The following is a 25,317-nucleotide window of genomic DNA, read 5'->3' as shown; positions in this document are numbered from 1 at the left end:
ATCTAAGACCAGTTAAGGCCTTGTGTCACTGCTTTTATGAGTTTCTGTTATTCATTTTATTAATATTTTCGGTTTTCATTTCCAAATTGGACTGAAGATTTTTTGAGTCAGTTTTTCTGTGTCTTTACCAAATATTGACCTGGCTGTCTTGAGCCTTTGGTGTCATGCTCTTCCGTGTGTCTCTGAATTTTGGAAGAAGCTTCTGATGTGTATGACAAGACATCCTGAGTTCCTCCTCTTGTCATTTCCGTTCTTTAGCCACACATCTTAAATTTAATCCTATTTTTATGCTTATCTTTTGGAAATCGCTGATTCATCAGTCCTTGATGTTTACTAGAAGTTACTTTGAGTCACCAGACTGTGGGTATAATCCTGCTGTTTCTGCCATGTACTTCATGTGGCATTCTTCTCCCATTCTGTTACTGTTTTTAAAGTCCCCTTTGCTGTGAAAAACATCAACCTCCAAGCATGAATAATAGTACTGAATGAGTCATACGTTTAGCTTACATTTTATTTACAGCAAGATGTAAGCTACAAAGGGATTTACAAAGTTTTTTTTTTTTTTGTAAAGCACATTGTAACCTGGATTTTGAAAGGGGCTATTTAATTACATTTTTACTTGCTTATCATGTATAAAGTCTATATTTACTTAAGTTGACCAAGCAAACAGCTTATGAATGCACCTTGGAAAAGCCCAGAGATATTATTAAAGCTATCATTTGAATTTTTGCGGTGTCAAATTTTGCATTAAAAAAATATCTATCCATCCATTTTCTTCCGCTTATCCGGGGCTGGGTCGCAGAGGCAGTTGGCGAAGCAGGTTGTTCCCCTCCCCCCAGCAACGCTTTCCACCTCTTCTTGAAGGATCCTGAGGTGTTCCCAGGCCAGACAAGATATATAGTCCCTCCAGCAAGTTCTGGGTCTACCCGGGGTCTTCCCCCAGGTGGACGTGTTCGGAAAATCTCCAAAGGAAGTCTCCCAAAGGCATCTGAATCAGATGTCCAAACCACCTCAACTGGCTCCTTGCATCACTTGGGGAAGCAAGTCCCCCAAAACCTGGAAGGAGCAGTCCTCTGGTTTCTGGTAGAGAGCCATGGTCTCGGACTTATAGGTACTGGTCCGCATCCCTGCTACTTCACACTCGGCTGCAAACCACTCCAGTGCATGCTAAAGGTCAGTCTGATGAAGCCAACATAACCACATCATCTGCAAAAAGCCGAGATGCAATCCTGAGGTCACCAAACTAGACACACCTCCACACTCCGGCTGCGCCTTGAGATCCCATCTGTGAACACCACAAACTGGATCGGAGACAAGGGGCAGCCCTGGCGGAGTCCAATACCCATTGGAAACATGTCTGACTTTGTGCCGAGTGTGCGGACACAACTCTCACTTTGGTTGTAACTCTCACGTTTGTAAGCCTTCTCCAGATCCACAAAGCACATGTAGACTGGCAGGTCGAATTTGCATGCTCCCCTCAGCAGCTCTGCAAGGATGAAGAGCTGTTCCACGACCAGGACAGAATCCGCATTGCTCCTCCTGAATCCGAAGTTCGACAATTGGTCAGAGTCTCCTTTCCAGCACCCTAGAGCAAACTTTCCAGGGTAGGCCGAGAAGTGTGGTACCCCAGTAGTTGGCACACACTCTCCAGTCACCTTTTTTGACAATGGGAACCGTCACCCCAGTCTGCCACTCAACAGATACTGTACCCAATACCCATGTGACATTGTAGAGACGTGTCAACCAAGACATTCCAACAATGTCCAGTGTCATCAGCATCTCAGGGCGAATCTCGTCCACGCCTGACGCCTTGCCACCGAGGAGATTTTTATTTTTTTTTTAACTTTTTTAAATTAATTTTCTTCATATACAAGCATACAAAAGACAGGACCAGACAAAGGAAAACAAAGCAAAACAACAGTACCATACTACAACAACAACAAGAAGAAGCTGGGAGTAGCAACGCAAAAACCAAAACAAATCAGTTCCAGGTAAATGTGACGGGTACATCATGCAAAATAGAGTGCAATACAATGAAAACTAATACTGTTTTTTTATACAAATGCTCTCGTCAGAATAGCACTAACATTTTCATTAATGTAGTCCAGAAATGGTTTCCATGTTCTTTCAAAGACATCAGTTTCAGAGTGCAAAAGACAAGTTACAAAGTCCAGAGGTATGTATTCCATTATTGTCCTGTGCCATCCTGGCAATGAGGAGGCCTTATCTATGATCCAGTGCATAAAAATATTTTTCCGGGCACAAAAAGTCAGGACATCATACAATCTTTTCTGATATTTATCATTAACACGATCATTTGAAAGGCCTAGAAGAAGGGAAACTGGGTTGAAGTCAAGCTGCTTTTTCAAAATCTTCTGTATTTCAGACAAGATATCATTCCAATATTTCTGTATTTTCACACAGGACCAGTAGCAGTGAGTGAGATCACCAATTTCTGTCTTACATTTAAGACAAACAGGAGAGATATCTTTCCTATATTTAGAGAGACAGTTGGGGGCAACATGTGCTCTATGCAGAATCTTTAATTGCATCACTCTTGTCCGGTTACAGACAGTTATTTTCTTTGAATTATCCCAAATGTCGTCCCACATTTTCTGTGTTATCTCAACACCCAGTTCCCTCTCCTAGACCTCCCCCAGCGACTGAATGCCTAAACTTGAGCAATCTCCCAGACTGGCATAAAAGGTTCTAATGGCAGCCTTTCCCTGAGAGAAGTACTTGTTTCTCTATTTGTGTGACATTCATATCAGCAAGCAAAGATGCATCTTTAATAATAAAATCTCTGACCTGAAAGTAAAAGATCTTTTTTGATATGTTGTATTTTTCCATAACCTGACTGAAAGTCATGAGGGTAGGACCGACAAAGAGATCACCCAGGGAAACGATTCTCTTAGTCGTGCAGTGTTTGAAGGCACTATTTAAAGTCCCTGGAAGAAAATCAGGGTTATCAGTGATCGGGGTGAAGACTGACGTAAACCTTGATCTGCCTTCCATATGCTGTGTGATTCTCCATGCTCTTACAGTATTAATTGTAACTGGGTTGCTGCAAAGCTTTTTAATACATTTCAGTTTATCAATAAAGAGTAGATTCTTTAAAGGGCAGTTGGATAAGTACTTCTCGATATCAAGCCAGATTGAGGAAGTATCATCTTTAACCCAATCAGTTGTGTATCTTAAGTGGGCACTCAGTTGGTATCTCTTGATGTCTGGGAGGTCCAACCTGCCCCTAGCACTGGATGACTGCAACACTGATATTCTGATCTGTGGTCTTCGTTTACCCCAAATAAATGAGCTAAACCAACTATTGACTTTTTTCACAACTTTATGATTGAATAAGATGGGAATCATTTAGTATTGGATAGAGAAGGCGCGGAAGAACATTCATTTTCAGAAGCGAGATTCGTCCCAGCCATGAAATGGGAAGATCGTTCCATTTCTCCAAATCTTGTTTTATCTTATCAAATAGAGAGATAAAGTTAGCTTGAAACAACTGATTAAATTTAGGTGTAATATATATACCTAAGTATATTAACCCAGAAGAGGACCACGTGAATGGAAAAGGATTCGGAATAACTGGTGGATGTTTTAAATTACCTAGAGGCATTGCCTCTGATTTGGAAAAATTAACTCTATATCCAGAAAAGGCAGCATACTGATCAATAACCTGGATGAGACAAGGGACTGATACAGAGGGGTTTAACATAAATAACAACACATCATCTGCATATGAGATTTTATGAGCTTTTCTCCCACATTGAGTCCAGTTATTAAAGGGTCTTGTCTGATAGCTTCCGCTTAAGGCTCAATAGCCACTGCAAATAAAAGTGGTGACAAAGGACAGCCCTGTCTGTTGCCTCTCTGGATTGCAAAATTTGTTGACCAAAGTCCATTGGTTAGAACTGCAGCCATTGACTCCATATATAGGACCTTCACCCATCTAACAAAGTCATCACCTAAGCCGAACCGATCAAGTGTGAAAAACAAATAAGACCGTTCAACACGGTTGAAGGCCTTTTCCGCATCTAGGGAAATCACAAGACCGTTTATTTCCTGCTGTTCAGATAACTGAATAATATTTAGCAATCTTCTAACGTTATTGTAAGAATTACGGCCCTTAATAAAGCCAGTTTGATCCTCCATCACTATGATTGGTAGAAGGCCTTCCAAGCGTCTTGCCAAGACTTTAGAGAGGATCTTTTAAGTCTACATTCAGCAGCGAGATTGGGCTTTATGAGGCACAATTCTCAGGACATTTCCCTTTTTTAAAAATCAGTGAAATACTGGCTTCCCACCAGTGACGGTGGGAGAATGCCACATTCAAAAGAATGATTAAACATATTCATCATGGGCTCTGATAAAATATTTTGAAATTCTTTATAGAACTTGCTGCCGAGACCGTCATTGCCTGGTGCTGTGCCTGGATGAAGAGTTTGAATGGCCTCACACAGTTCAGACATTGAGATTGGGGCATTTAATTTGGATTTCTGATCTTCTGATATAGTTGATAGATCAAGTTCAGAGAAGAAAGCCTCCATTAGAGTCCTAGCATTTTTAGCTTGTTCTGACTGATTTAGAATAGAAATTTCTAAAAGTGCCATTAATTATTTTAGAATCAGAGGAACAAGTCTCTGACTTGTCTAAAATTGACTCAATAATTTGAGAGGCCCTACACTTTTTTTGCTAAATTGGTTAAATATCTTACTGGTTTGTCCCCGTTTTCAAATAGTCTTTGTTTTGCATATCCTAATTTCTTCCCTGCCTTTTTTGCTAGCAAGGAGTGAATTGCAATAACTTCCTTCAGTTTAGCTACTGTAGGTCTCTTTATATATTCCTTCTCTGATATACTTAACATTTTTTCCAATAAAACTTGCTGCTCCATAATTTTACGCCTTTTAGTAGCAGTATAGGATATGATCAACCCCCTGGCATAAGCCTTGGAGGTCTCCCAGAGCAGTGATGAATTAGCAGCAGAGGGAGAGTTGGTGGCAAGAAAATGCCTGAATTCTGTGGAGAAATGATATGAATTTGTGATCTTTTAAGATTGAGGTATCCATTCTCCAACCCCAAGGTGTCTTGGAAAGTTTTTTGAATGTAACATTCATATACGCTGCAGCGTGATCTGATATTATGATGTTTCCAGTTGAACTGGAGACAACAGACTCTAAGCTGTTTTGGGGCAAAAAAATAATTTGTTCTTGTGTAACACTTGTGGGGGTTTGAGAAAAAAGGCAAATTCCTTATCCGCAGGGTGAAGTGTCCTATAAACATCCACAGAGCCAAAATCCTCACAAAGACCAACGATTTGTTACCTCCGCCAGGAGGTTATGTAATCACCGGAGTTTGTCTGTCTGTCTGTCTGTCCGTGTGTGTGTGTGTGTGTGTGTGTGTGTCTGTCTGTCTGTTAACAGCATAACTCGCTGGACAATTGAGAGATGGCCTGGCGGCCATCTCTCAATTGTCCTTCGACCTTCAAAAAATTCCTGGATCCAGACGGTGATTCGGATCACCTCCAAAATCTAATGGATTCTTACTCTTGCTCTTCCGGACATCCTGTAAAAATTTGGTGAAAATCCGTCCTTGAATTTTTGAGTTATGCTGTTAACAGACAGACAGACAGACAGACAGAATGGCGGAGGTATGCGCTCTCCGAGTGCTTTTGTAGTTGTGATTGTTTTGAAAGGGCTAAAGCACCTAGAGGAAACCTGTCCATCAAAGGATTCAAAAGGCAATTGAAATCACCTCCTACAATAGTATTTCCACTGCAAAATCAGATAATTTGGCAAAAGCCTCCGTCAAAAAGTTAAGTGGATGACATGGCGGGCAATATACATTTAAGAGAGCAAATTCCTCCCCATGTAAGGAGGCTGAAATCGGTACAAACCGTCCGTATTTATCTTTAATACATTTTGACACCTTAACTGATAAATTTTTCCTAATAAGCATTGCCACCCCTCTGCTTTTGGAGGTGAACAATGAAAAATAGACTTGATCAAAATCAGTGTTGCAGCTTTAAATGTTCCTCATTATTGAGGTGTTTCTCTTGCAAAATGGCAATATCAACCTTTTCTTTCTTTAAAGATGACAATATTTTTTTCCTTTTGATGGGAGAGTGGCTTCCCTTAATATTCCAAGTACACAGCCTCAATGTGTTACAGGTCATGACATTTTTTTAGTGAAAATATTTAAGCTTCCAAATGCACTACACTCTCCATGTAGATCCTGCACCCGACTATAACCCAGCTGTGAGACAAAAAACAAATAACACAAATTACAAACAACAGATGTGCAGACAGCACTGTGGGAAGAGCCTTCCCCACATGATAACCAGGGGATTACCTTAACCTTCTCCTTCTCCATTACTCAACTCTAACTTGGTTAACTTCTCCGAACTCAACACCACCTAAGTGATAATGTCCACCCAAGAAACATTCCGGAAAGAATGGACAGGTCCCATCTTGCCTTGAAAGAAAAAAACAAACAAATTAGAATAGCACACTCTGAAATATTGGTTTACACGTCACATTACCAGTCACCCAAGATTACCATAAACATAGAACGGTAATGCAAAGATTGTCACTTGAAATTGCTCAGTTTTAACTTTGAGCCATCATCATTAATCACAGAAGGTAAATGTATAGACCACCCACAAATAAATTGAGTACAAAACAACTTCCTCTAATTATTAAGATCGTTAACCTGCCCATAAACGTAAACGGATCGGTTGGTGACGCACATGCAGTTCACCTGAGAGTGTCAACAAAAGTCACTGCTTTAACGGGGGAGTCGAAGCTTTTAGCCTCCCCACCGTGGATTATTTTCAGTGTAGCCGGGTAGAGCATCATGCACTTGGCACCCATGTCCCACAGACGTTTCTTCACATCATCAAAAGCTTTTCGTTGTGCAACACCACGGCTGACAAATCCTGGAAGAACATGATGGAGACTTCCCGGTACTTCACGGTCCTGCTGCGTCTTGCGGTGTCCAACACCCTCTGTTTGTCAGCGCAGTTGTGAAATCTGATCAGGACGGGTCATGGTTGCTGGTTTGGTCCCTGCTTAGACGCTAAGGTACGATGAGCTCTTTCAATTTTGACGTGACCGGCTTTCGTCTCCATCCTGAGCACGTTGGATATCCAGCTCTCAAAAAACTTTGAGTTGCTCCCCTCCGTGTTTTCTGGTAAACCAATAATCCGAGCATTTTTCCTCCTACCTCTATTCTCGAGGTCTTCGATATGCTCAGCCATGCTTTGTATCTGCTTTTTTAAGATCGTGAACCCGTGCCTCCACATCTTCGCAGGTGTGTTCAGCCACAGCAGTCCTGTTCTCAGCCTCAGCAGTTTGCTCCTCGATCTTTTTCAATTGCTCGGTGTGTGCCAGTATCGTTTGAGATAATGGCCCAAGCTTTTCATCAATCACCTTAGTTATGTTTGCTGTTATTTCTTGAATAGTTTGACAAAAAGAGGCGTCAAGGACAACCTCGGTGTTAGCTTGTACCTGTTGCTGCTCTTCCTCTAGGGGAGAGTTAAGCATGCTAGCAGAAGCTTCTGGCACGCTCGTCTTGACCGGATTTCGATCCTCTTTTGATGGTATCTTGTCCCGGGATCTCAAAAAATACTCCTCAATATTCATGTTGAAATATACGACGTGAAAGTTGTTGCAAATATTGAGTTGGGCGGAGTTTTGTATGAAATATCAAAGCAATGGTGTGGAGCTCAGAAAAAGTCAACCACTCTCTATGCCCCCATCTTGAGTCCACCAAGGAGATTCTTAACTACCTTCCACAACTGTTGCAGCTGCAGCCCTTTTGACTGACCAGTACCTGTCAGCAGCTTCAGGAGGCTCCTGAGCCAGCCAGGCCCGAAAGGCCTCCTTTTTCAGTCTGACTGCCTCCCTCACTGCTAGTATTCACCAGCGGGTTTTTGGCTTGCCGCCGCGACAGGCACCAGTGACCTTCTTGCCACAGCTCCTAACAGCTGCTTCAGCAATGGAGGCTTTGAACATGGCCCATTCAGACGCCATGTGCCCATCCTCCTCCGGGATGCAGGAGAAACTCTTCCGGAGGTGGGAGTTGAAAAGCCCATGACCTCCGAGATGTTCCCAGTTCACCCTCACTACATGCCTGGGTTTACTAGGTCTGTCCAGCAGTCTTCCCCGCCATCGGATCCAACTCACCACCAGGTGGTAATCAGTTGACAGCTCTGCACCTCCCTTCACCCAAGTGTCCAAAACATTATGGCCGCAGGTTTGGAGATACGACTACAAAGTCAATTATCGACCTTGGGCCGAAAGTGCTTTGATACCAGGTACACTTATGAGCAACTATATGCTCGACCGTGGTGTTTAAGGCCAATCTTTGACTAGCACAGAAGTCCAATAACAAAACACCGCTCCAGGACCAATTTGCCTTGGGAGACTCTACCAGGGGCTAATGCCCTGGACAACATACCTCCCAGGATCACAGAGATACTCAAACCCATCCACCACGATAAAGTGGCGATTCGACGGAAGGGAACTAAAACAAAAATTAAAAAATACTTTAACTAATTGACTAATTGTCAAAATAGTTGGAAATTAATTTAAAAGCTGATAAACTGGTTGCAGCCCCATTAATGGGCACGTTCGTGCTTTCAATAATGATCAACATTGCAGCTACTTTAGATGTTTATATATGTATATTTCTTCCGTTTTTCAATCAAATTCCTCTCTGATCACTTCATTCCTGATTATATCACTTTGTTTCTTCCTCATGGGAAATGACTGGTTCTCCATGAGGAGTTCTTCATTGTGCAGCCAGGGAATTTCAGATTTCCTGAAGCTACTTTTGAGTACATGTCATTTTTTTGTAACTAATGTAAAACAAATCTCTGTAGTTGCTGTCAGCCACTGGAGAGCTTATTTCCTAGTTGCATGAAAACCGCAATAATGTTCTTAAAATTCCTGCAAATGCCCATCCCTTTTCTTTCTGTCATAGTGCCACTGTGTCATAGTTAGTCAAAATTCACTGTAGACTGGAAGGAGGTTGACAAAGCTGTGACTGCATACGTGTTGCAGGGAAGATACAGAAGGAGGAAGGATGACACATTTACATGTGTAAATTTTGCCCACTACTATTGAGGACTTGTATTATTGGCCAATGAGTAGATCACCTGGGAGATAGAGCTTAATTCAGACAAAGTTTGAATGAGGTTAGAGCTAGAGGGACTCCATCTACAGCTGTCCCTAATGAGGAGGTGATGACGACATCACTGAGAATCCCTCTACCAGCTGTCCCATAACATACCATCACCAGGAAGTGAGCTCTGTGTGTGTGTCTGATCTGAGAATCGTGCTACAGTTAGACTTTTAGATTTTTCACCTGATCACACAGACTTAATGTTCCCACCCCTTTATTGGCAAAATGGCACTGCTTTACTTGACTTTACAACTCTTCTCTTGACTGTCAGCCATTTGTATTTGGGGCTGTGTGGAACAACAGTTTGAAACTGGAGATCATAGCAAGTGGCTCGAATCCACCTCCTGTCATGTGCTACAGACCAGCCAAGTGTCAAGGCCCTGACACAGTCTTAAATAGTCATTAGTGGTCTTATTTTTTCTCCGTGTGTTGACAGCTTTCTCTGCACTTAGTGTTTTTGCATAGCCAGCCGAAATGTGTATGGATTTGTGATGAATGAGCTGTGGTCAATGTGACATAGCTGAGATACATGCACAAACCACTGCTGTCCATCTGTTTTCAGTCCGTCTGATCTTTTTTTTTTATATAGCTGTGAAACTCTTGCATTCCTGTCAGGTTTCTCATTTCTATCTTTAAAGCACAGAGTAGCTGTTTTAATTTGTTGCTCAATCTCTTGACTCTTAGGTTTCTGTTGTCTTTGAAGCAGGGTTCTCTCCGTGGTTTGTGGATAATACTTTGCACATTGTGTCTGCTTCTAACATCCATTTGACACATCTTGCATTTTTAGTCTTAGTTTAATGGTGCAATACTGGAACATTTTGGAAAATATGCTTGTGTTGTTCATTGCTGGGATGCAAATATAGTCTTACATAGCCATTCTGCAGGACAGAATGGTCTGGCTGGACATCATTATCATTCTGCTGAATGGGAAACTAACAGACCTGCAAATTCTCTGTAAAACTTGACATTTTCAGTGTGGTAGGTTTGTATCTGTAGGTGGCTGTGGTGGTGGTGTTGTTGTTTCGCATTAAGTGGATTTTGAAAACGCTACAACATGAAAGATGCGCAAAATGTCTGGCTACTGTAGGAACATGACTACAGTCACGGTGAGTGGGGGACGGTGAGTGTAAATCTTTCTACAGATAACAAAATCTTGTTGCTTGCACAAATAATAAAACAACAAATTGTGTTTTCTGCAGGGGCTACTTACCAGACTATTTTGGAGAGAGAAAAAATAGGTTATAATGTGTTGATTAGTGAACTTTAGAGGTTACCTGGGATCCTAGTCAGCTTAGCTATTTCCTTGTGATTACAGATTTTATACAAGATAGCTGTGTCATTCTCCTCATCTGTCTCTCTGCATGAAAGCAAATTTCTCTACTTCCCAAAATTTTAAAATGTTTCTTTAAGTATGTGGAATACTAGATATTTATTTGTGGTTTTTGCTCAATTCGACTAAGCGTTTTGTCTTGGTCTCCCTGCCCTGCTTTTTATCTGGACTGGCAGTTCATGACCTATAAATAAATACTCCTCTCACACCTCCACCTCCAGCTGTCTGAGGCATGTGTTATTGCAGTGAATAAAACACTGGGACAGGAAGTGACAACACTCAGGAATGCTAGTATAACGCTCAACTTGGCCTCCAGAGGATCAGCACTGGGAGGGAATGAATAAGGAGGGATTTAAGTAAGGAGAAGAAAGAGGAGTGCACCTAGACGAAAAGAGTTTTCAAGAACAAGGGGAAGGAATTTACAGCTAAGAAAAGAGATACTGAAAGATTGTTTATTTCCAACAGACCCCTTGTGGGCCCCTGTTTTTCTGACTATAGCTGTTAGGAAGCAGTTAGAAAGTGAGAGTTTAAACAGTAGTGAATGATGATTAAGGACCGGTAATGATCCTTCCACAGGTTCACCTACAGAAACATTGTTACAACTTTTACTTCCTCTAGATAGTCAAGTTTGATTGTCTTCTCGGCGCTGTGACTTCCTAATTTATTGGGCAACACACAGAGTGGTTGTTCCCAAATGGTGGAACAAACTACCAAACTCTGTGCGTTCTGCTGAGTCCCGTTCTACTTTTAAGAAACAATTGAAGACTCAGTTGTTCAGAGTACACCTAGGCACTTAATCTGACTCCACCTTAGGGGTAGAATAAGTCAAGTGGTCCAAAACCCAGCACTTATTTAGCGCTGACAAAGTTGAAAAAAAGGGGGGGTGGCAATTCTTCTGCAACTTGATGGCAACACCTTTGACCAATCACACTTGAAGCACTTTTTGCACTTACTACAGGTTTTTCCTTATGTCTGAATTCTTGCTTGTGTTGTACGTCGCTTTGGACAAAAGCGTCTGCTAAATGAAACTGTAGAATTGTAGAGTGGGGGATAAAAAAACGTGAAAAAATAAGTGGATTTGGGGGTTGTCCTTGGAATACTGAGAGCAGGAAGAGAAAAGACTTGTACCAGTAGAGTACAAATGTGAAAAGGGAGAAAAACGGGAGGAAAATAAATGTAGTTATATTTTCATTTTCTTAGATATAACAGAGGGTTGTATAATGAAAACAATAGTAGGAATGCAGAAAACCACCTCTGTACATAATCATATACAAACAATTTTCTCCATTTTTAATCCACATTGCTACAGGCTTATCGAAGCAGTGTGTGGTGAAGTGTGTTGTCACAAGCAAGCGTCTGTATATGCATGTAGCTTCTAGCAGATGTGTGCTCATTCACAACTGAACCAAATTTAGCGCAGTTGTGTGCATGCCGTCACAGTTCTTAACAGTAGTCTTTATGTTATCAGCTTAGCAGCTCAACTTGCCCCCGAGTGTGTGTGTGTGTGTGTGTGTGTGTGCATGTCTTTTTCTGCTTTCATGTTAATGTTGTTATGGGCAGATGATGCTGAGCTTCTCCCAGTGTGCCTTTTTTCTTTGTACAGAATCTGATAACGTTGTACAAATTGTGTTATGAAGTAGAAGATGGACGACTATAGCGTGTATTACATTTGTGTTTTCTCCTACAAGCCTATGACCATCTGGACAACTTAAACATTTGTGATTTGATTGACACTTTTTAACCAAACTGCCCATCCCTACCAGTCATGCATTTTTTTTAAACCAGGGTGGGAGTCTGATAGCTCACCCTGGCAGTGTTGGCGAAATGCTTGGCACATGTACTGTTGTGCATTTTCGAGACTCATAAGAAATGTGATTGAGCAGGGAGGAGGATGAAATTTCAAGAGTAATCCTTAACTCAGCAGTGTCTGTTAGATTTTTGCTCTTCCTACTGGAGCTGTTAGCATCTTTTTAGATGACAGTGCAACATTGGAGCTGGCAGATATACACTTAATTTATGTCATTATAGAAACAGTTATCAATATTGTGGATTTTTGATTAGAGAAAATATTATTAAACGTCTCAACTTTTTTTTCAGCTTGTATGATATACTTGGTAATGTTTAAAATTAGCAAACCACACACTTTGAGGCATTATTTACCTTCTATCAATATTTTCTTGCATGACGCCAACAATTACACCTCAAAACATATCACATTGTAGACGTGCTATTCTAAAAATATTAGATTAATGTGTCATCGCCCACCTTTAGGGAACCAGCTGGCGTCTTACTTCTCTCACATCCAATCTAGTTTTCTCCAAATCTTTTTCAGTGCTATATTTTAAAAGATTCTCCTTGAAAAATGACTATGCTCCTTTGTACAAATGAGACAGCTTAGTTTTTCAGCACAAAAATGGTTACACCCATTAAATTCATGCCAGAAATACCTTACATAGATAGTTTGTTTCTGCTGCATCAGTGTCTCTCGCACCTGTCCAGCTGAACTGTGGATCTGGTGTGTTTGCTGGCTGTGACATCTTATAAATTAGCAGATTGCTCTGCTCCACTAGTCTCATTGCTCAATGTGAATGTTTGCGGAGTTGTGCATTTCCTTGACATGGTCTTCATAGCTATGGCGCCCCTGGTGTGGAGTTTACAGGGCTGCACAAGGACACAACTGCCGTCACGCAGATCCACTTCCTTCCTGGACAGGTGAGGCCAGTTTTCTCCTCAATGTAAAAACCTATAAAATCCTCCTGCAATGTTAGTCAAATGATTGATAATTATGGTCATAAAGTAAATGTGTTATGTCTGCTTCAGGGTCATCTTCTGTCGCTGTTAGATGACTGCACGATTCATCTGTGGGAGCTGGCGGCCGGGTCACCCAGAGAGGTGGGAGGAGTTAAGAAAGAGGGTGTGATCTCTCTCCAGGAAGTGGACAACTGCAGTCTCCCAGGACGACCTGGCATTGAGAGCTGCAGGTACACAAAGCTGTTTTTCTTTCTGATCTTTTATTGGTTTTTGCCTTTAAACATACCTGCAGACGAGGCTTGGGCGGTATTACGGTAATACCGTATACCGCCGGTGTTTTAAAATAGCAGCGGTATCAGTTCCAATACCGTCATGAAAAAAATGCAATGCTCTTATACAGGAGATAAGTGTTATGAGAGTGTGTGGCTCAGTTATGAGAGAGGGAGAGAGAGCAGCGTGTGTGTGTGAGAGGGGGAGAGCGAGATGTCCGAGCGACTCTGAATGCAGCGCGAGCGAGGAAGACGGCAGTCGATTCGGGGAGGAAGAGAGAAGAGGTGTGTAGCTGCTGGGTTAGCGCGACTGTATGGTTCAGCCGCTGTTAATTTACAATAAAGGCTGCAGTATTCTTCAATAAGGCTGGGCTCCTGTGTCTTTGCCTTCTACGACTGCTGAGGAAGTGAAGGCGGTTAACCCCGAAGTAACAACAGTAACTTCGACCCTGGAGAACTGTCCTCCCCTGGGCTTCCTGACCACTGTCTGGAGCTGAGCAGCAAAGGTTAACATAAGGATTAAATATTAATTAAAAGTCATTTAATGCCTAAAATTGATTCTCTGTCCAGTAGCACTTGTGTGGTTGAATTTTCAGTTTTACTTAAACAGTTATGTTTTAGCCTACTTTTGGAGACTTTCCATAAAGTTTATGAACGTGACGTCATCACGTGACAGGACGGAGGAGAGAGAGGGGGAAGATGGCAGATCCCGCACGGAGTGACTTGGTGTCAAAAAAGAATACAACTTCTGCAGTCTGGGAGTATTTCGGGTTCCAGGCAAATGAAAAAGGAGAACCGGTAAATGCTGATGAAGCAATTTGTAAATTCTGCAATCAAAAGGTGATCGCGAGAGATGGAAACACCTCTAACCTAAGGACGCATCTTCGAATCAACCACCCACTCACTGCTGCGAGTATTCAATTTCCGAATGTGAAGGATCAAGCCAGAAACCGTAATAGTCACGGTAATACTGTATACCCCGGTAAAATGTGAAGGAAGTTTGACGGTATCAAAATTTGGATACCGCCCAAGCCTACTGCAGACTAGTGTCCAATAGTATTCACCAGACAATTTATAGAGTTGATGTAAAGAATTTTGTTTGTGCATCATCCGCCTTTGCTATGAGATCATCTCTCCTACCGAATTAGAGCTTACATCAATCTTATTAGATGGGCCCTTCGGAAAGTAGATCTCGCCTGCTATAATGTGACATTGGTTCAAAGAACCCCCTCTACCCTTTGCCTTGCCGAGTATTGCTGTCAAATTTAATGTTAAGCTTCTATTTTTGTTTTGCTTCTCTTGACATGTTTAGAGACCACAGTGCAGCATTTTATTTACTACGTAGGTCAAAGTGAATTGCAAAGAATGATTGTGCTTGACTGATGAGCATTTGCTGTTACCACTGCCTCAGAGAACAGCTGTTTAAAGGGTGCCTCCTGATATAATGATAGCTAAGCTAGTTAGCATCAGTTTTGTTCATGGCATTTGTCAACACTTTTACCGTTGGTGGAAAGTTAGTTGGGCTGTATTGATTGCTATAATTCTGTGCTCAAAACATGGCCAGTCAAATTGGACTTCTTCTGCAGGATAGACCTTTGTCTTTATCTCTCGTGAAACATGCAAGCTAATTAATAACTCTAAATATGAATAAATTTGGAAATAAAATGATTGAAGCTATGTGGATAAATGTGTATAATCAAACAAGATGTTGTTTTGTCTTTGTATTGTAAATATACTCCAGAATTTTCTACTGGGCAAGAAAACCTCTGGACTTCCCTACCTGATTTCAGCTTTGTATCTATTTTTGAAGTAAATACCTTGAAACCATACATGGAAAACAAAATTAATCGTTACTGCAGAGTTATGTTTTATTGTTCTTCTTTTTTGTTTCTCTCAGTGCCACTCGGGTGACTGTCCTCCTCCTGCTAAAGTCGTGTGAGCTGCTCTGCATCGGAACAGAGGGAGGAGGCGTGTACTTTCTGGAGTTGCCCCACCTCTTGCTAAAAGAAAGCCAGATACTGCTGCAGGATCAGGTCACACAGAGGTGAGACTGTCCCATAAATGACTTCCCATAACATAAAAGATCATTAAATATATTTTTAAAAATCCAGTACATTATGAGACAAGTTGTATTTTTGGAAGCTGTGTAGATTTTAGACAAAAGCAGCTAGTAAATAACTTTGGTAAATGGATGGAGCTAGAATTAATTAGTAAGTTAGTGTTCAACTCAGTTATTCAAGATAGGTCAGGAAATCCCAGTGAAATGTCATTTTAGACCACACTGTAACTAGTAACTGTTTTCACATTATTCCTATTTAGTTGAAATTCTCTAAGTCTCTCTTATTGACTTTTCTACACCATCTTTATCCTCTTTCCTCTATCTCTGTCATAGCATGTTTTCCTTTTAACACTAAACACTCCAGTTTCCTCCTCTCACACATCCAGCTGGGTGGAGCAGACACACACACATGCTTGCAGAGACAAACATTCCTTGTTGACCAGCAGGCAGGTCGGATTTGTGGAGTTCAAGGTCCATAAACACTGTTGGATCTTTTTGAAAGCAAGAAACCTCACATACTGAGAATATAAAAGATGATATTCTCTGCAGCAGTTGGCACATTGTACTAAATAATACACGTTTTTAAAGTGTTGTGAGACTGAACTGCACTGAATTGATTGAGATAATGGTGTCTATGGTTGGATTGTTGAAGTCCATTTTGGAACATGGTTGCTTTCGTTATATCCAAGAAATCTTGGATAGGAATTTGAACAAATAAACACAAATAACACAGAGAACAATAACACTGCTGCAGTACATTTCTGTGATGTTAAACTAAAAAAAGGAGGACTTTTTTTTTAACAGTTTATGCCTTCACAACACATTTAAAGAAATCTTGACTGTCACACCTCCTTTAAACTTGCTTACAAACTTCTTCTTTAAACACAAATTTCCCCAGAAGTAACCATTACCAGTTTAGAAACTCTTCCTTTACATGAAAAATTTCGGTATTTGTGTTGTTTGCTCTTTACATGAACTTGAAGTGGGCATGGCTCAGTTGGATAAAAGAAATGTTGCATAGTTGTGTGCACAAATCTGAATGTGACACACAGTGGCTCGGTTGTTAGCCCTGTCGCCTCACAGCTGGAAGATCCCTGGTTCACGTCCCGGTCTGGGATCTTGTGGAATATGCATATTCTCCCTCTGCAGAGTGGGTTTTTTCTGGGATCTCCGACTTCCTCCCACGGTCCAAAGACAGGCTGAGGTTAACTGGTGGCTCTAAACTGTCCGTAGGTGTGAATGCGAGTGTGCTTGTTTCTCCCTCTGTGTAGCCCTGTGATAGACTGGTGACCTGTCTAGGGTGCCTTCACCCTAAGTCAGCTGGGATAGACTCCAGCGTGCTCCTGTGACATTACAGAGGATTAAATGGTGTAGAGATAATGGAATAATGATTTTTTTTTTTTAATGACAGATTCTGTTGTCTGACAACTGTCAATCAAATCTGATCAAAACACACTCACACAGTCCTGATGAAGAAGATTATGTGAATTTTGGAATTTTAAATTCTTTATATTTACGAGCTGTTTTTCTCAACAACATTAACTTTTAAATGCTGCTTTTTTTTTGCAGTGGAATGAAAAACTCTGAAACCTAGTTTGCAGAGACTTTACATTTCACAGTACTTGGTAGACCGTGTGTGAATGCATCAGTTGGAAATACTGCAAACTTATATAATTTGGCACAAGGGAATAGCTCACAATTCGAAATATTTCAAAACCTCAGAAAACCGCATAAGCGGAGAGGAATGCAGGTCACCAGTGCTGAGTGGTAGGCCTTTAACTGTAGTACAGCAGGAGTGTTATGTTGTAAGATGTTTCCTTTATTTTGTCCACCCCCTCTGTGATCATGTAGTGTGCTGTGCAGTGATGTATGAGCGCTCAGCCGTGAACGAGAACAAAAAAGTGTGAGGGGAGCACAGACGCACAAAATGGAAAAGGAATGTTATCATAGAACTATTGACAACATTGCATGATGGAAAACAATCTGTATGAATTAAACATATGCGCTTAAGTGTTTATTTTTTTTATGTTTTGTGCTGCATCCTTCCTCGTCGAATTCCTAGGTTGACACACTGGCAGTGTGTCAGCGCTTCTGTTGTTTCTTTTTTATTCTGCTGTGAGACTGACTGGTTGGCCCAAACCCCTCATTAAGCGGCCTCTTTAGGGAAGTGAGCAGAACAGAGTTTTAACGAGGGCCCTGATAAGGCGTTTGTGTGTGTGGTGGACGCAAAGACAGGGAGGTTTTAGACAGTGAAGCTTTGTACTGGCTGCCAAAACACAGTGTTCCGGTTGGGGAAGTGTTTCAGCTGAATCTCCAACGTGCACATGCACAGGGACGCACACACAGGAATACACATTCAGCACACAGAGGCTCATCACCGGGACTCTGTAGCAGGATGACAGGATTCCCTAAAAATACTTGTGAACGGAGAGACTGAGACAATGGAATGCTTTGTTAATGTTTCTGCCTCTGTGCTTCCAGAGATGATCTTCCTCAGTAAACCCCACCACAGCAGTTTGTGTGTGCGTATGTTTCACCCAGGAAGATTGTCTCTTTAGTCCCACTTCATATCACACTGAAGAGTCCAGAAAGCTGCAGTGCATCGTTGACTTTTACTGTTTAAAGATAAGATAATTTCTTGTCATTTTCTCTCTCTCTCTGCACTTTCTTCTCCTATCTTATTCCTCGTCCCTCTCTTTTCCCCATCCTTCGTTGAGGGAATCCTCTGACATCTCGTGGGTGTGTCCTGCTCCACATTCCTCTGCTGCCTCAGAGGAATGTCTAGTTCATAAGCTCCAGCAGCTCAGCTCCAGCTTGATGTTGATTTTGCTGTTGTTGTTGGAGGAGCAGCCTGTGCAGTAGTGTTAGTTTGTACAGATGATTTGTGCTCTGTGCTGATTATATTGTGATACATGTTTTACACTTCTGGATTTTTGCTTTGGGGTTTTTTGTTGCAGACGAACGGGAAGCTTTTTATCTTTGCTGTCCAACTGGATGATCCACAGACTTTGAGATTTTGCCTAAATGAAAAGTGAATTGCCAATAAAAATGCATTACTATTATTATTATTATTATTATTATTATTAGATGTCTTTCAGAACTTCTGTCATGTTATCATCTCTCACATTCTGTTAAGAGCTGTGTTGGAGGACTGTATGTACGCTCCATCATTAACTCATGATTTGGGGCTCCCTTCTAATCTAATAGATATTTTCCCTCCTACACCCCAGTTTAACAGGAGTTCAAAAAATAATGCATGTTAAACATCACAGTTCTTTTTTTGAACTAGTACAACTTTTTTTCACCAAGTGACAACATCAACAAAATATTGAATTTAGGTAATATGATAGAAGATGGTTGTAAATTTGGAGAAAGACTGAAAAATCTCTACTTAGAGAAGGTCTGTCATGTTGCCGACGATCTTCTTGATCTTATGGCAACTGTGTCATTAAAATTTCATGGCTCGCTTTTAAACCCTTAAATGTCTTTCCTCATGGATCCCAGATTTATGGACCTGGTATATGCCCTCTTGTTTGCTGAGATCTGCAGACGGAGGCCTGTTGGTTCCCCCCAAGACCCAGGATAAAGACTGATTGATTGGGCTTTTGTTGTTGGACCCTTCACACTATGGAACTCTGTCTATGAACTCAGACACACTGTTTCTTTAAAGTCCTTTTCTATCTCTTGAAACCACTTAATATATGCTTTTATGTGTGCTTTTTTTAATTCCTGTTTACTTTATGTATTGAATATGTATTCATTAAACATTTTTTCTTCCTCTTTGCTCAAGTGCTTTTGCCTTTTTCTCTCATTTTATCTGCTTTAGTGTGGCTTTATTTTTTGTTTCTCAACAACAGTGTGATGAATTGATTTGATTAATTCTTATTAGTGAATTATCACACCTTGTTTTAGGGGAAATTATTTGTAATTTATATCCTCCTGGAATACAGTAAATCAGTCCCTTCATGGAAGGGCTACAGATGTGAGATAACGAGTAATATTTTATACCTCCAGCCTGCCAGACAACTACAGATGTGGGAAATCTTTAGGGCCAGTGGAATCTCTTCAGGAGCATCCTCAGCAGACAGGAAAAATTCTGATTGGCTACAGCAGGGGACTGGTGGTCCTTTGGGATCTGAGCAGTCATCATGCTGACCAGCTGTTCCTGGGCAAACAGGTACCTGGTTTAGAGACAAAGTTGAGTGCATTGATTTTGGGGTGTGTTTTTAGTGGTAGTAGTTTAATGCTAATACAGAATTTTGGTTAATTGCTTCAGGATGTGTTAGCATTTTTACTGCTAACGAGTTTCAATATTGACTCTATTGGGAGTCAGTAGGTTAATGATGTTGTTATTATTGAAATGCATTGGCTTTCTGCTGCTGTGTGAGCTGTTCTAATGATTGTGTGTTTGTATATGTGAACCCCTCTGCAGCAGTTGGAGAGTCTCACATGGGAACGATCTGGAAACTTATTTGTCAGTTCCCATAACGATGGAGGCTACTCTGTGTGGGCTGTTACTAGCGGCAACATCTGCAATCACCAGCCAGTGTCCTCCACCATCCCATATGGTGAGAACTGCATACATAGTACACACACACAGTTGTATTTCCTTGAAACTTTATGAGACATGATTAAAAAAATAAATAAAATACATCGTCGTCAAGGTCTGGTGGGTGGAGTGGTGTCATCCACAAAGACTAGACATACATTGACTTAATGAAGCATGACTGCTGACATACTCTGATGCATAATGGTTCAGTGGTGAGAATAAGGTTTGTCCAGTCAGGTTTCTTGTAGGAATGATGGTGAGATGATTGAGATGATGATTCACAATATGGTAGGGAAGTTAAAGCTTTAAACACATCTGGTATAGTTTTTTTTCTATTGTTTTCTCATACTTTCATCTTGACTTGGACTAAAAGACTCTATGGAGTTTGTAATAGTTTAGGTTAGACCAGTGTCAGACCAATTTGTTTTTATTAATATTGCTGTTTGTGATTGTCTGTCACAGGTCCATTTCCCTGTAAAGCCATCAACAAGATCCTGTGGAAGACAACACAGACAGGGTAACTGTTTAAACCTTTATTTTTGTCTTTTCTTCCCCTATTTTTTCTATAATCATTACATCACATATTGATCAATTTCCTAAATTTTTAAATTCAAAACTTGTAAGTAATCTCCTAGGCTGGAACATATGCCCCCATGGTAGACATCTCCCTCATCTATTGTGGGGGTTGCGTTCCAGACGAGAATCAGTGTAGTGGCTACTACATTGTAACCCTTAAATATTGGTTGACTCACCTGTTTCCAGGGCTGTGGGCCAGGCGAGTTACAATTATCTCGCGTTATTATGCTCATATCTTTTGCTGTCTTCCATGTTAGACACCCCCAGCATGACAGGACAGTTTTCTGCAGGTTTTATTCACTGCTCAGCACAACAAACACGGACAGCGCTTTTACTGACTGTCCTGCGGTGCCACAATTAAATCATCAATCCATCCATCCATCCATCTTCTTCCACTTATCCGGGGCCGGGTCACGGAGGCAGCAGGTGAAGCAGGTTGTTCCAGACGTCCATCCCCCCAGCAACGCTTTCCACCTCTTCTCGGAAGATCCCGAGGTGTTCCCAGGCCAGACAAGATATATACAGGGTTCCCACGCGTCCTGGAAAACCTGGAAAATGATTGACCAATTTTCCAGTCATGGAAAACATATGGAAAAATGAGGAAAAAAAGGTCAACTGTCCTGGAAACGGTTAACTTGTCCTGGAAAAATATTTATCCTCCCCCTGTCAATGCAAACGGGTTACAAGTTATGCGCATCCATGTCTGTTGTCAGCGTATTTTCTGGGCAACACTGAGGCATATAATATATATAAAATAGCGCTTCTCTGCTTCGAGCCGGCGCAGCGCCCCATGTGATGCTACCAGCCAATCAAATTTGCATTCCCCTGAGTTGGCTGTAACTTTGCGAGATGAAACAACTCTGATATCGGCATAGCGGCGGCTTAACAGGTATGGGCCACATTTCACTCAGTAGTTCACAGTTGTTTTATTGTCTGATAAAAATAAGGGAATGAAAACATTAGGAATTCTGTTGTGTTGGTGTTGCGACACCCGCACTTTTACTGAAACATCATTTCATCCCCCCTCACTGCCGAGGTGTGTGGTGGCGTCTGCATAAACTACATCTTCCCACAACAGTTGAGGGTGCAGCTGAGCGTTTCATGTCTGAAATCAAACTTTCAGTCGATGACGCTGGTCAACACCATAGAATACAGTCTATGGTCAACACAGATAAAGTCTCTGTCACGAAAAGTCCGCCTGCGTATGATGGTGACGTCACGGTGACATCGCTCACTTCACCTCCTACGTCCTCCTACCTGATAACGTGTGTCTGTACCGACTGGAAATGTCCTGGAAAAGTCCTGTAAAATCATTTCGGGGAAAGAGTGGGAACCCTGATATAATCTCTCCAGCGAGTTCTGGATCTACCCCAGGGTCTCCTCTCACACGGATGTGTTCGGAAAACCTCCAAAGGAAGTCTCCCCAAAGGCATCTGAATCAGATGTCCAAACCACCTCAACTGGCTCCTTTCGATGCGAAGAAGCAGCGAATCTTCTCTGAGCTCCCTCCAGATGTCTGAGCTTCTCACCCTATCTCTGATGCTGAGCCCAGCCACCCTGTAGAGGAAGCTCATTTTGGCTACTTGTATCCGCAGTCTTGTTCTTTCGATCACGATGCAGAGCTCATGATTGTAGGTGAGGGTTGGGACGTAGATGGACTGGTTAATCGAGAGCTTTGCCTTGTAGCTCAGCTCACTCTTCACCACGACAGTTTGGTACAACGCCTGCATTACTGCTGATGCCACACCAATCCGTCTGTCCGTCTCTCGTTCCATTTTCGCATTACTCATGAACAAGATCCCGAGATGCTTGAACGATTTGCCAGAACTTCCTTGAGGCCAACCGAAAAGTCCTTCTCCATAGCCTCCCCGAACTCCTTCCACAACTGCTGCAGCTGCGTCCTTTTTGGCCAACTGGTACTTGTCAGCAGCTTCAGGCGACCCCCAAGCCAGCCAGGCCCGACAAATCTCCATTTTCAGCTTGACTGCTTCCCTCACCGCTGGTGTCCACTAGCAGGATTTTGGGTTGCCACCGCGACAGACACCAGTGACCTTCTTGCCACAGCTCCTAACAGCTGGTTCAGCAATGGTAGCTTTGAACATGGCCCACTCAGATTCCATGTCCCCACCCTCCCCCGGCATGCAGGAGAAACTCTTCTGGAAGTGGGAGTTGAAAAGCCCACAGACAGGGTCCTCCGCCAGATGTTCTCAGTTCACCGTCACTACACGCTTGGGTTTACCAGGTCTGTCTGGCAGCCTTCCCTGACATTGAATCCAACTCACCACCAGGTGGTGATCAGTTGACAGCTCTGCACCTCTCTTCACCCGAGTGTCTAAAAGATATAGCCGCAAGTCTGACAATATGACTACAAAGTCGATCATAGACCTTTGGCCTAAGGTGCTCTGGTACCAAGTACACTTATGAGCAACTTATGCTCGAACATGGTGTTTGTTTTGGACAATCTATGACTAGCACAGAAGTTGAATAACAAACACCACTCAGGTTCAGATTGGGCAGGCCATTCGTCCCAATGACACCCCCCCCCCCCCCCCCCCCCCCCCAAGTTTCTCCATTGTTGCCCATGTGAGCATTGAAGTCCCCCAGGACAACTATGGAGTCCCCAGGCGGTACCCCTTCCAGGACAACACCCAGAGACTCCAAGAAGGCCGAATATTCTGAACTGCTGTTCGGCACATACGCACAGACAACAGCCAGTTTTCCCCTCTGCGACACGAAGTCGCAGAGAGGCGACCCTCTTGTTCTCCGGAGAGAAATCCAAGTAAGTGGTGGTCAGCCAGTGGCTTGTGAGTATCCCCACACCCACTTGGCACCTCTTACCTTGGGCAACTCTGGAAAAAGAGAGACTCCAGCCCCTCTCCAGGATTTTGGTTCCGGAACCCTTGCTGTGCATTGAGGTGAGCTCAACTATATCTAGCCGGTAGCACTCCACGTCCTGCACCAGCTCCGGTTTCTTCCCCGCCAGTTAGGTGGAGAAGCCCCTGACTGCAGCCCGCAGATCGGGGCGTGGCTCAACGTGGGTGGAGTTAAACGTTGAGCTCCGCCCACCTTGAGCTAAACGTGGGCGGAGTTAAACGTTGAGCTCCGCCCACATTGAGCTTGACTCATTTATTGTCACCATCTGGTGGCGGAGACTAAATAGCACATTCATAAACGTCAATACAGCTTCTAAATGCTGGCCAAGAAACCGAGCATCTTATGTGATTTACTGTCATGATTAATTTTATATCAGTATTACTATTTATATCAGGATCAGGTCTAGAGCCAAAAAGTAGTTCTTTGGGAAAACATTTTTTTTGTAGTATCAAATCCCACAAATACAACATATACAACCCCTGGCAAAAATTATGGAATCACCAGTCTGGGAGGACTTTCGTTCAGTTGTTTAATTTTTTTTTAGAAAAAAAGCAGATAACAAACATGACAAAAAAACTAAAGTCATTTTAATTTGCAACTTTCTGGCTGTAAGAAACACTAAAAGATATCAAGAGGAAAAATTGTGGTAGTCAGTAACAATCACTTTTTTAGACCAAGAGTGACTGGAAGTTGTTGCTGCAGCACACCAGTTTGCTGATTTCCAACCAAACCAGTTTGTTGCTCATGCAGACTGTGGATTTGGTTGTTGCTGCTGGGCCAAATAAACTTGGTTTTGATGCTGCTGCTGCAATTTTTCTCGTCCCACGTCAGTTTGATGATCATTTGCAGAACCAATCTGGGATATCTGCAACAATTCGTGATGATTGACCCTCTTTGAAAAGTCTGATAATCCTCCCCTTTGTTTCAGCTGACATCTCTCATGTTGGAGTCATGATTCATGTCAGTCCACTTGGTGCAACATCTCTCCAAGGTGTGATCACTCCTTTTAAACTGCAGACTAACGAGCAGATTTAATCTGATATGGGAGCTAGTTTTGGGAATGAGAATTTATGGGGTGATTCCATCATTTTTTCCTCAGAATTGATTCCATAATTTTATCCCTGTGCTTGGTCTAAAAAAGTAATTGTTACTGACTACTACAACTTTTCCTCTTGATATCTTTTAGTGTTTCTTACAGCCAGAAAGTTGCAAAATAAAATGATTTTAGTTTTTTGTCATGTTTGTGAGCTGCTTTTTTACTACAAATTAAAACAACTGAACGAGCGTCCTCCCAGACTGGTGATTCCATCATTTTTGCCAGGAGTTGTAATACTACAGCCAACACAACTTTTACTTGGGTTCAACTTTCACCTAACTCAAACCCTGTCTAACTAGGGCTAGCTGGACTGAAACAGTGAAGTGAAATTTGTGATATACAGCATACATAGACACATTTGGATTTTTTTGTACACTGAATTATATCAGCTACATTAAAGGAGATCAGAGACAGCAGCAATGTCTCTGCCATTGATACCTGAACATGCATGGTTATTCCTGGTTGATAACACAGATTTCCTAAACTTTGCACTAACGACTTTCTTAAAGTGTCACTAATCCACTCAAGGATATAAGACTGAACTGACAGTCAATGTTACATGTCTTTCCTCAAATCAAAGAGGGCTCTTAGCTTGGCCTTCATTCTACATAACTGAAACAA

General features: G+C 42.0%; 1 protein-coding gene across 1 annotated transcript in view; it reads left to right on the top strand.

Annotated features, from left to right (window-relative positions):
- The window catches only part of llgl1 (LLGL scribble cell polarity complex component 1), a 72,055-nt gene that overhangs the window by 21,515 nt on the left and 25,223 nt on the right, over nt 1-25,317 (top strand). The window contains exons 3-8 of the mRNA XM_022209357.2: nt 13,153-13,234; nt 13,343-13,503; nt 15,440-15,586; nt 19,616-19,778; nt 20,034-20,169; nt 20,613-20,667. Of these exons, the coding sequence (XP_022065049.1) occupies nt 13,153-13,234; nt 13,343-13,503; nt 15,440-15,586; nt 19,616-19,778; nt 20,034-20,169; nt 20,613-20,667 (744 nt within the window). The remainder of the gene's footprint in view (nt 1-13,152; nt 13,235-13,342; nt 13,504-15,439; nt 15,587-19,615; nt 19,779-20,033; nt 20,170-20,612; nt 20,668-25,317) is intronic.

The sequence above is a fragment of the Acanthochromis polyacanthus genome, chromosome 21 (assembly GCF_021347895.1).
Source record: "Acanthochromis polyacanthus isolate Apoly-LR-REF ecotype Palm Island chromosome 21, KAUST_Apoly_ChrSc, whole genome shotgun sequence".
Taxonomy (NCBI): Eukaryota; Metazoa; Chordata; class Actinopteri; family Pomacentridae; genus Acanthochromis; species Acanthochromis polyacanthus.
The sequence above is the reverse complement of the archived record's forward strand: the minus strand, read 5'-3'. Positions and strand labels throughout refer to the sequence as shown.